The 12,138-nt window shown below is 38.5% G+C and overlaps 1 protein-coding gene across 2 annotated transcripts; it reads left to right on the top strand.

The window, feature by feature from the left end:
• Window positions 1–3,071: 3,071 nt before the first annotated feature.
• On the top strand, window positions 3,072–9,299 carry slc35c1 (solute carrier family 35 member C1). Of its 2 annotated transcripts, XM_054732228.2 has the most exons (3): window positions 3,072–3,183; window positions 4,187–4,701; window positions 8,132–9,299. In XM_054732228.2, the coding sequence occupies exons 2-3, from the start codon at window positions 4,218–4,220 to the stop codon at window positions 8,710–8,712; spliced, it is 1,065 nt and encodes a 354-aa protein (XP_054588203.2). In that variant the 5' UTR covers window positions 3,072–3,183; window positions 4,187–4,217; the 3' UTR covers window positions 8,713–9,299. The 2 variants fall into 2 exon arrangements, with proteins under 2 accessions (XP_054588203.2, XP_015809175.3); XM_015953689.3 differs by lacking the exon at window positions 3,072–3,183 and having other exon boundaries at window positions 4,036–4,701.
• Window positions 9,300–12,138: the final 2,839 nt, after the last annotated feature.

Here is a 12,138-nt window from a genome sequence, read left to right as displayed (position 1 = left end):
CATGGTGTGTGTGGAGTGCTCACCTCCCAGCTCACAACACAATCAAGAAACTTTAAATACCAAAGCAGATTTTATCTACTAATGGTAAAACTTTGTGATAAAACTGAATTTGCTTTAATCTGTGTACAGGTAAAACTCCTCAAATTAGAGCAATGTAAAGATTTTCTTTATACAAAACTGAATTGTGGTAGACAGCACATTTTATTTTTTGAGTGATTCTCCTTCTTTAGTATTTAAGGTGAACAGCTTTAGTTTGGTTGTTGGGGCTAATTTTTAAAACTTAAGTCATCACATATTTTAATTTTCCTTTCATTCCAGTTTGTTAAGCACAAATAAAAACAAAGAACCAAAGTTCTGTACAAAAGATAAATTAATAAAAGCAAATACTGAAAATTGTTGCTACTGATGTTCAGATATGTCCTTCTTCACTGAAGTAGAATATGAAAAGAACCCTCATCTGATGAGTAAGATGTATATAATTCCAGGATATATTTATATCCTTTTTTTAATCTAATGCTGACAATATTGCAGTTCTCCCTTATAAGGCTTGAGCATGAAAGATGAAGATAACACCCTCTGTTCATGGGTTTACAGGCTGATTTAGGCTACACAAAATACTTCCCCTTGCTCTTTGAAGAAGATGAAGCTTTACCCTCACTGAGCACATATAAGCTATTGAGCGTAGCTTCTTAGCTCAGCGGCACCACTCAACTTACTCACTGTGTACTGTAGCAGATGATATAAAGTAAAAGAAAAAAACTAAAGCAATTTTCCAGCATGTAAACAAGCATAGAGCTGTGGATGGGAAGAATAAGGACTTTAGGAGGTCAGACCAGATTGTTCACTAAATAAAGCATAGGTAAGACTTTATTACATTTATTGATTTGAATCAAGTCTGTAGACCCTGTCTGCATGTTTAAAAGCTACAGCCTTGTCTTTAAAATTTCACTATTGACCAAATTAGGTTAAAATGTAGCGTCAGTGTCATGGTCAAACCCTTTTTGACAAGAGAAACTAAAGATGCTGGAGGATCAACGAGGTACAAATGATGGAGAACAAATTCAGTAACAAGACCAGATGATTTGTTATTATCATACTCTGTTAAGTAGTGGCTGCAGTTATGAGACAGGTGAGCAAGACAAGAGAATTTGAATCACAACATGACCATAAATCTGTTCAAATACCTAAAATACAGACATATATTGTAAATTTTTATCGTATTCATTATCTTAAACACCGTTAGTAGTGTTTTAACACTAATACAGCAGCAGCCTGCCAAATAAAAAACAAAGCAAAACATTGATTAGGACTTGCTGCCACCTGCTGTCACTAACTAGAACAACAAGAGAGAGCAATTTGAAAATATTGAGGATTTATGAAATACTGATGAACCTTAATGGATGGAGGTTTTTTCAATAAAGGTATTTTGGAAAAAAATCCTGTATCCAATGAGGTTAATCTGAATATTTAATATGAAAGTATGATCATAACATCTTTTAGCAGTTTTAAAAAATCTTTCACTCAATAGTGACACATGTTTGACATCAAAAGGGTAATACATGATTACAAACAAACATCTAATAAAATATTTATTTTTATTATGATTGATTTCATGTTACAGGAAATGTTTTTGTTTTCTTTCATTTTTAACAATCTTGAAAAATCCGCGAATCAGGTGCTAACTACGAGTAATGCCACAAACGGCAAGAAGAGGGCGACATCCGCCCAACGGAAGGTTGACGTTCACTTTTATCACTGTGGGTAAAGCAACTCATTGCCGAATGTGTGTGTGTGTGTGTGTGTGTGTGTGTGTGTGTGTGTGTGTGTGTGTGTGTGTGTGTGTGTGGCTCTCTGCCATCTGTCTGTAGTACAACACTAGGAATGGCATACATCACATATGTCAGAGTCAAGGCCCGCGGGCCAAATGCGGCCCGCGGAGCATTTTTATGTGGCCCGCGAGATAAATATCAAACATATATTAAAACTGGCCCGCTGGCCGATTTTACCGCAAAGACTTCAACTCCCATGATGCTTTGCGGCGTCAGCGCGGAGCCGAGGAAGCCCCCTCCATTGTGTTTTTTCCGCCTGCTGCCGGACAAACTACACTCCTCTGCCGAGTTCACTCAGCTATTTTCTGACGTTGAAGCCCAGAAACGGAGATTTTAATCGCTCAGTAATGTGTTCACGACTGAAATAAAAAGTGTTCCAACTAACTTCCAGACAGAGTTGATATAACTCCAGCGAGCAGCGACACGCTCAAACCAGCACGACTCTGTGGTTGTGTTTCCTCCCCGACACACAACAACGTGGTCAAGCTGCTCAGACGTTCATCAGCACAAACCTATGTGAGCACCTGTTGTCATCTAATGTTGTCATTATTATGATGAAGATGAACAAAACAACAGGAGTCTCCTCCTCAGCTCAGATCAACCCCATGATGCAGGTATCTGGCTGGAACAGGTGAGCATCACAGTAAACCAGTGGAGCAAACTGAGCTTTAAATATGTTGGTTTTATAGTCTTTTTCTGCTCCAAAACATGAAAGTTAACAGGTGAGATGTTGCATTTTAATTTAAGATAAAATAAAATTTTTATTTTGTTGTTGGCCTGTGAGAAAAGATTTAACCTACAGTAAACAGGAAGTGGAAAGACTGCAGATAGATGAATAGAATAGAAAATCCCTTTATTGTTCCTCAGTGGGGAAAGCTAGATGTCACAGCAGTGATGACACGTATTACAGGAGAAAAAGGAGAATAAAAAATAAGAAAAATGAATAAACAAGAAAACATAAATCCTGAATAGATTTTAAAAATGCTGACTATACCACAAGTAATGAATACCACTGATGCCTTTTATTTAAAACTGACTTGCTCGTGTGTAATTTGGTTATTCCACATTCAGTGTTAATGCAGAAATAAGTTTGTTTCCAAATTTAAAGGTTCAAAATTGCATATATGTTGATAAAGAAAATGTGCAAATTTGCCGTCACTTTTTCAAAAATATTAAGTTTGGCCCTCGACTCCGTCCCAGAGTTTCATTTCGGCCCCTTGTGAGTTTGAGTTTGACACCCCTGGCATACATCAAGAAGTACGGGTTGGTAAATTCCACCTGCACAGCTGAGGGGGCGGGACTTAAAGATAAGTTTGATTCAGATCCAGAGCGTGATCAGCTCTACTGACGACAGGTAAGAAAATACACACTTTTTAAAATAGTTTACTGGCTGATGATGGTTCGTAAAATGCACATTAGACATGGAAATATAAAATTAGAAGTACCGGAAAACCAAACCACTTTCTAAATTAAAGTTAGTATAAAAGATAGCGTATGCAAATGTGTTTATCATAACCCTTTGTTTGTAGTCTAAAACGAGATATTTCTCTAATGCGAAAACTTAAATCTTTTTAAAGCAAAAGCAGCTCATTCAAACAAGGAAGTAGTCAGCATTTATGGTTCATGGGTTTTTCCGTTTTGGTGGCTTAATTAGTTATAGAGGCGGATGTCCCGTCAAGGAAAAAAAAAATATTAATAAAAGGATTGCAGTCACGTGACATATTAGGTCAGGTGTGCATTAGCCTTTTTGTAATGCAAACAGTGTTGCCTCTGATGTAGTCCTAATTTTAGTTGTATAAGCTATTCTACTGCATCATAATTATAAATGTTATTTGTTTAGTGTTACTGTGTTTTGTGCCAGTGTGGACATTTTGTAAACGGCAAAAAATGGCAGATATTTTATTCATTGAAATTTTAGTGCATGCTAATCTACATATACAGCCTAAAGTTTTAAATTCAAGTGCGGAACTATGAATTAACTGCCTCAAGCAACACAAACTGAACATAATAACATCATAAACGTTGTGTAGTCAGAATCTTTCCTCTTTGAAATTTCAAAGTCGTGTACAAGAACCAGACAATTTAAAAAAAAATAGAAAAAAAATACATTGAAAAAGAAACTAAACATCAAGAACAATATATAATGTATTCTGTAGTGGCTCATAAATCCTCAAGGCTGAAAAGATTTTGTAATTGCGCTTTTATGTTGAAAATCTCATACCGGAAGTTTGATTGTTGTTGCCAGTAGCGGAACTCAGCTATCATGTCGGCATCCTGTTCTTCTGTATTTGCTTCTCAGCTCTTGTAAAGGTCCCAGCTGTTGTTCTAAGTTGTTATTTTTGTGTAACCATGAACAGGACCCAGCTGAAGCGGACGGGCATCTTAAAAATGGCTTTATCTGGTTCAGAAACGATGGACCATGACGGGCGTGAGGAGGAAGCTTTCCTATTCCGAGCAGTCAGGATAGCTGCTGTAGTTGCACTTTACTGGTTCATCTCAATAACAATGGTGTTCCTCAATAACTACCTGCTGGACAACCAGGACTTGGACGCGCCTTTGTTTGTGACTTTCTACCAGTGTGTGGTGACCGTGGGGCTGTGCTGGCTCATGCGGCTGGTGTCCAGTATGTGTCCGGGAACCGTCAACTTCCCATCCGTCAAGTTCGATATGAAAACGTCCCGGGAGGTCCTGCCGCTGTCCATTGTCTTCATCGGCATGATCACCTTCAACAACCTGTGTCTAAAGTATGTCGGCGTGGCTTTCTACACGGTCGGTCGTTCCCTCAGCACTGTGTTCAATGTGCTGCTGTCCTACGTCATCCTGAAGCAGACTACATCTCTGCAAGCTCTGACCTGCTGTGGGATCATACTGGGTAGGTTTTCTGAAATTAAATTACAGGAAGTACTGCTTGCACAAGTAACTACAACTATTATAAGCTGCTTTATCATGTTACACTCTTGATCTTAGTTTAAAAGCTTTTTGAGTTATTATGTCTTGTGTCATCCATGGTGTTAATAGGATTTCTTTAGAAAGACAATTGTATGTTTTTATTTACATTATCTCACAAATCTATGATCAGTGGCCGCTGTAGAAAAAGGACCACTGAAGTAGGCAGAGAATTGTGCCTGCAGGGAGAGGAAGCAGTGCAAAAACACACAACAGGCATATGTCATAATTGTTTTAAAGCATTTATGTCAGAACTTTTTTTTTGTTTGTTTATAATTTGCTCACAAAATTAAAGCTGCAGACATGCATTACTCACTAGTGCTGCTGGGTGAAGTACAATACTGCTCATTAGGTTTGGGATCAGTTGGGAATGTTCTTCTCCATGCAAACACGTACAGTTAGTCTTAACTGCAAACACGTACAGTTAGTCTTAATGAGAAGATATGATATGATAAGAGGATGACGAATGACGAATGACCGAGCTTCTCACCCTATCTCTAAGGGAGCACCCAGCCACTCTTTGGAGAAAACTCATGTCGGCCGCTTGTATCCACGATCTCATTCTTTCGGTCACTACCCAAAGCTCATGACCATAGGTGAGGGTAGGAACTAGAGGTGCTGAAAAAAATCGATTCAAGTCTGAGTCGGGATTCTTATTTATAAAGATTCAGAATCGATTCACAAAGGTTCAAAATCTATCCCAAGAACTCAAATGTTTGGCATGTTACACGTTTGAGATGCTCTTTTCTGTTTTTTTTTCTTTTTATCTTTGTTAGGAGAGTTAGTACTCCGTTTACTTTTGTGGTCCCATAAATTGAGATGATTTAATTTTGAATCTGCTGATAAGTGGGCACTTGAATGTCATTTTTTCCATACTCATTAATTTGAGATATCAACTTAGAAAATAAATATGAGAATAAGTGAGGGCTCAGAATTACTCATGTATTTATTTTAAGTTATTGATAAATGACAGAACACATTTTCCTTTGTAAGAAATCTAAGGCACTTTTTTTAAAACAGGTTGAGGACTCAAATGTTAGACTTGTTTCCACACATACTTGAAAAGTATTTGACCATATTACTTTCAAAGCTACTGTTAGGTAACTAAAGACTTGTAAAATATAACAAGGTAAGCAAAAATAAATGTTGCCTTTTGGTCAAAAGATTGCTTCTGTTCACTGTTTTAGAATCACTTTAGTTTACCTTGTAAATTTGCATTTTTTTTAGCATGACCAGTTTAAAGTAAAATAAAAATGTCCCATAGCTTTACCTAACTTGTACCACAAAGTAGTTAATCCTAGAACTGACACTCTTTGTTAACATTGATTGTGAATTGATTTAAATCGAGAATCAATTCTGAATCGAATCGACACCCAGAGAATCGGAATCAAATCGTGAGTTGCTCCAAGATTCACATCCCTAGTAGGAACATAGATCGACCAGTAAATCGAGAGCTTCGCCTTCTGACTCGGCGCTCTCTTCACCATGACAGACCGGTACAACGCCCGCATCACTGCAGATGCAGCACCAATCCGCCTATCGATCTCATGCTCCAGCTTTCCCTCACTCGTGAACAAGACCCTGAGATACTTAAACTCCTCCACTTGGGGCAGGACCTCATCCCTGACCCGGAGAAGACATTCTACCCTTTTCCGAATCAAGACAATGGTCTCAGATTTAGAGGAGCTGATTCTCATCCCAGCTGCTTCACACTCGGCTGCGAACCGCTCCAGCGAAAGCTGAAGATCACGTTCTGATGAAGCCAACAGGACCACATCAGCTGGTCCAGTATTCAGCGGCCAGGACAAAAACCACATTGCTCCTCCTGAATCTGAGGTTCAGCAATCCGATGGACCCTCCTCTCCAGAACCCCTGAATAGACCTTACCAGGAAGGCTCAGGAGTGTGATCCCCTTGTAGTTGGAACACACCCTGCGGTCCCCCTGCTCCATACATTCAAAATTATGTCTGATTGCTTATTCTTGAAATATCTTGTCTTGTGGAATGAAAGTGTTGCCAGTCAAGGGCTGTCCTCTGGACACAGCACTTATAATAACCCCCAGTGTGACAACGTACTACCAATCCTTCAGAATGCTACTAAACTGCCAAATCAGACATAATAATAATCAGTCTGCTGGAAATCCGACTCGTATGCAGAAAGCAGCAGAGTCCACAGATGTGCTCCAAGAAGCACAGGGTGAAATTTCATGAGATGAAGTATAAACAACAGCTGAGATGCCTGAGGTCAGCCAGGCTCTAAAAGCTTCAAAGTAAAGATTTTCTTTCTTTTTGTTACAAGAATACAACATTTTAAAGACACATTAATCTATAGTAAATTTAAATCTCTGACCATGTCTACATATCCTGTTGCATTTTTTGCCCATCCAGACTTGGTTTTTCAGTGGAAATGAAAGCATTTCCACGTAATCCCAAACTTTTCAGCAGCAGCTGTATAAAACATTGTTTATTTACATTACTAATATCTTCCATCTTTGCCAACATTTAAAACAGGAATTGTTTTTTTCTCAGAGGGCACCATCTAGAGGTTAAAAATGTAATGCACCATAAGCTCCTCTCTCGTCTTGTTACTGAACGCGTACCTCTAACTGGACAACTGAGCTGAAGCTCATTTTACAGTTCTTCTAATGTTATGCTGTTTATGATATGTTATGGTACTTGTGCAAACACGCTCTGTGACTGACATCTGTAAATAAGTGAATGTCTAATGCTATTGGCTAATTCTGAGCGGTGCCCAGTTCAAACTATATGGGTCTTTCCCGGATGGGGCGGGCTTAGCAAAAACATAAATTACATGATATTTTGCCACCATTATCCATACACTGGCAGAGGAGTGAGTGACTGTGTCATAACTGGAAAGTTGTGGGATCAAGTCCCACTCAGTCTGATGCTGCTGTGTTCTTGGTCAAGACACTTAACCCCCCTTGCCTGCTGGTGGTGGTCGTAGGGACTGGTGGTGCCAGTGTTCTGCAGCCTTACTTCTGTCAGTGCGCCCCAGGGCAGCTGTGGCCACATTTTAGTTCATCACCACCAGCGTTTGCTCGTGTGTGTGTGAGTGAATGACTGTGTTGTGGAAGCGCCTTGGGGGGTTGTAGAACCGTAGAAGGTGCTTTACTAATACAGGCCATTTACAAAGACTATCACTTTTAAAGATTTCTAAAAAATCAAACAGAATTCCTGAAAGAGGGAAATCTCTGGAATCTTCTTTATGGGTAATATCAACGTTAATCTAATTTCTGTAGATCTTCTCAAATCTCCCAAATTAGTGTTTATTTTAAAAACCCAATGGTCCAAAGACGTATGAAGTATCTTTTTTCCTAATGTGTGCTTTCCTTTCAGGTGGGTTCTGGCTCGGTGTAGATCAGGAAGGTTTGGCTGGGTCCCTCTCCTGGACGGGCGTATTTTTCGGGGTGCTGGCGAGTGCCTGTGTCTCTCTCAATGCCATCTACACTAAGAAGGTGATGCCTGCTGTGGATGGAAGCATCTGGAAGCTGTCCTACTACAACAACATCAATGCGTGCATCCTCTTCCTTCCTCTTATTTTCATGTTCGGGGAAGCGGGCAAAATTGCCAACTTCACTCACCTGACTGACCTCGGATTTTGGGGGGTGATGACACTAGGAGGAGTGTTTGGTTTCGCTATCGGCTACGTCACAGGCCTCCAGATTAAATTCACCAGCCCGCTCACTCACAACGTCTCTGGAACGGCGAAGGCCTGTGCACAGACAGTCATTGCAGTGGTGTACAACTCTTCCAGTAAAAGCCTGCTATGGTGGACCAGTAACCTGATGGTTCTTGGTGGCTCTTCAGCCTACACATGGGTCAAAAGTCGAGAAATGAAAAAGACTGTCTCTAAAGTCCCACAGGACTCGGCGAATGAAAAACTGCTACCAAAGGAGAAGGAAAACCCGGGAGTGTAAACACATTTGATTTGGTTAAAATTTTCTTTGAGGCTCAATAATCTTTCCTTTAGAGTGATTATGCTTTAAGCAATGCTTGAGTTTGATTTAATGACTCTAGTCTTTTCAGGGGGGTTTACACCTATTGTATAATGAAACTAGAGTTTTGTGTCTTATATGGTTATTGGCAAGTGAAGAAAAATGTAAACTTGCTGTATAAAGTGAAAGTACTTTACTGAGGACAGAAACTTATTCAGACATTATTTCTTATCACACATTTTTTAAAGGGGATTTCATTTACTGAAGCTGCTGTGTTTTCTTTGGTTTGAGTTTTCTCATCACTGTCTCAAAATTAGCTTTACGTTTGCAGGAAGCCACAGGGAATCTGTCAGACACACACGAATCCTACTGTCAGAAGGTTTGGCAGAGTGTGCATCTTGAACAAAAACACTGCCACAGCATTCCTAAACTGTGAAACATTTAAGTTGTTCATCATCCACTGAATATTTTATTATTTTATTTAACATGGATGTAAAGCAGAAGTAAATGTGGCATATATGTCAAGAATTTAATTGAAGAGGAAAATAAAAAAAAATGCTTAACAGTCATTTATCTGCTCTGTTCTTAAATTATTTTCTTTGGTATATAATTATCAAAGAAAACTAAGTTACACATCCACAAGATTCAGTTTCTCATGAACAATCATATGTACTTTTGCTTTTAATGCACATAGTTGTGTTAAAAGTACTCTATGATAATTATGGTATCTTGGCATTTTTATAAAAAAAACCTTAAATGTTAATGTACAGTACAGGCAAAAGTTTTCCATTCAATGTGTTTTCTTTATTTTCATGACCTTGGCAGATTCTCCCTGAAGGCATCAAAACTGTGGAGTTATGTACTTAACCAAAAAAGGTGAAATAACTGAAAACCTATTTCATATTTCCTTCAAACTAGCCACCCTTTGCTCTGATTACTGCTTTGCACACTCTTGGCATTCTCTTGATGAGCTTCAAGAGGTAGTCACCTGAAATAGTTTTCCAACTGCCTTGAAGGAGTTCCCAGAGGTGTTGAGCACTTGTTGGCCCCTTTGTAAATGGTCATGGTCATGAAGAAAACACATTGAATGAGAAGTGTGTCCAAACGTTTGGCCTGTACTGTAAATCACTAGCCGAGTCCTAGAGACAATTCAGATGCCACAACAAAAGACATGCTTGGATAAAAGAGAAATCTGAATTATTAGATTTCAGGATGATGAATTCAAGCCTGTTTTTTCTCCCCTAAAAAAATTATGTAACCTGATTTTTGTGACTTTTGGTACAGAAGTTATATTTTAGTCACTAAACCAACACATGTTTTTATACAGATGGATTTATTGGATGTTAAATGTTGAAAAACATGTATTACAATCCAAGGGAAATAAAATACATGTGTGTGTGTGCGTGTGTGTGTGTGTGTGTGTGTGTGGTATGGTTCTGAGATGATTACCATCACTGTCACGTGACTAAACAATTACATTACACATCACCCCCCTCACTCTCTGAAACCGATACACGAATGGAAACAAGATGGAAAAAAAACATTGTTAATATCAGCCCAGCTTTACTTATAGGACTGATACCAATAAGGTAAAATAATGGCTAACATCAGCCGATATCGATATTACCATACCATATCATAGATTATTGATATAGCACACTTAAAACACAGCATGGGAGCTGCCCAAACTGCTGCACAGGCTGGACCAAATCACGACCAATCAAAGCAACAAAAACAAGATAAAAATACCAATCAATAAAAGCAAATAAAAAATGAGGAATACTAAGAACACAATAAAACGAGCCACAGTCTAAAAGCCAAACTGTACAAGTGGGTCTTTAAACGAGATTTAAAAACCGCCAATGATAGAGCCTGTCGAACTATAGTAGGTAGAGAGTTCCACAGCGTTGGGGCAGCATGTACAAATGCTCATTCACCCCGTGATTTCTAATGCATCCGGGGAGTGCAAAGCAACAGGTCAACTGACCTCAACGTGCGAGTGGGTACATAGGGAGTGAGCAGGTCAGAGAGATATTGATGTAGCTATATCGTGCATCCCTAATAATTACATTTTGTTATGTCATTGTTATCAAAAATGTGCAGAGGTTTTTTTCTAAACATACATTTTAATGGCGGACATGTTTAGGCTAGCTAGCTACATGAAAAATATGTGGAAACGTTTGGATTTTGCAGGATATTAACTAATTTAACCAGTTTACTGGGTTTTAAATATGAATGTATACAATTATTTTCCAGCTGAGTGGGGTGTGGTTAGTAGCACTGTTGTTCAGTCAGAAGGATGCAGGTTAGAAGTGCAGCCTTTCTGCAAAGTAAGCATGTTCTCCACATGCATGTGTGGGTTTTTTCCTAGTCAGGTTTCCTCCCACAGACGAAAAGCATGTACATTAGAATAACTTGCCTAATGGCCGACAATTACCCGTACAACCACAGTTAGAATGATTGGTGGCAGTAGTAGAAACGGTCAAGTTACTACAAAAATCCTTCAACTTCTGTTTGGCAACATGTTGGACTACGTCCCTGCTGCCCCACCCACTGCTTTTGTCTGAATTATCCTTTTTTCCCCCTCACTGTCTTCCCCTTTTTAGCGATTTAATTTTAAAGTATGTCTCCTAGCTTCCTGACTGGTATATGTTTGTTTTCTTTACTCTCACATGAAACTCTTTTTATTTTTATACTTTCAATTTTTGATTGATATGTTCATTTTAAAGCATCTTATTAAAGCAATGGTTATTCTGTTGAATTGAAACACTTTTTCTTGTTGTCTTTTAATTTTTGTTGATATTCACAAAATAATTGTTTAGTTTCTTGAAGTTTCATTAATCCAACATATAATTAATGAATTTTTGGATGACAAATCAAGAAAAAACCCTAGAACGCATGGTGATGAAGGCTAAAAAGATCATTTTGGAAAACATTAAACTCATTTAATCAGGTTTGGGTAGTTTGGCGAGTCCGAGTGTTAAAATATATGTAATCCTAAACTGGAAAGACTATGTATTAACACCATTTCTACCAAGCAAGATGGATAGAGTTTACCACCAAAGGCATTGTTTAAAGCATTGTTTTGGCCTTTAGATCATGGTACAGAGTCTCAAAATTAAAGTTAGCTTATGCATTCTGATTTTAGGTTAAAACGTTCTCACATTTCTGTAATTTATTACCATGTAAAAATATATTTCCCATTAGTATCCTCTATTGGCTTCAATACAACCTTTTGTTGCTTGGCTTACATTATTTGGCTTTCTTAACACCAAACTGGTTTTAACAACCAATCATGTTCTTGCTGTATCTTGGTTTGAGTTTGCAACCTAAATACCTGATGGTGTTTCATCTGCATCATGTCATAGTTCACTGCAAAAGCATTCAAATCTTTGCAGATAAATTGTT

The sequence above is a fragment of the Nothobranchius furzeri genome, chromosome 9 (assembly GCF_043380555.1).
Source record: "Nothobranchius furzeri strain GRZ-AD chromosome 9, NfurGRZ-RIMD1, whole genome shotgun sequence".
NCBI lineage: Eukaryota > Metazoa > Chordata > Actinopteri > Cyprinodontiformes > Nothobranchiidae > Nothobranchius > Nothobranchius furzeri.
The sequence above is the reverse complement of the archived record's forward strand: the minus strand, read 5'-3'. Positions and strand labels throughout refer to the sequence as shown.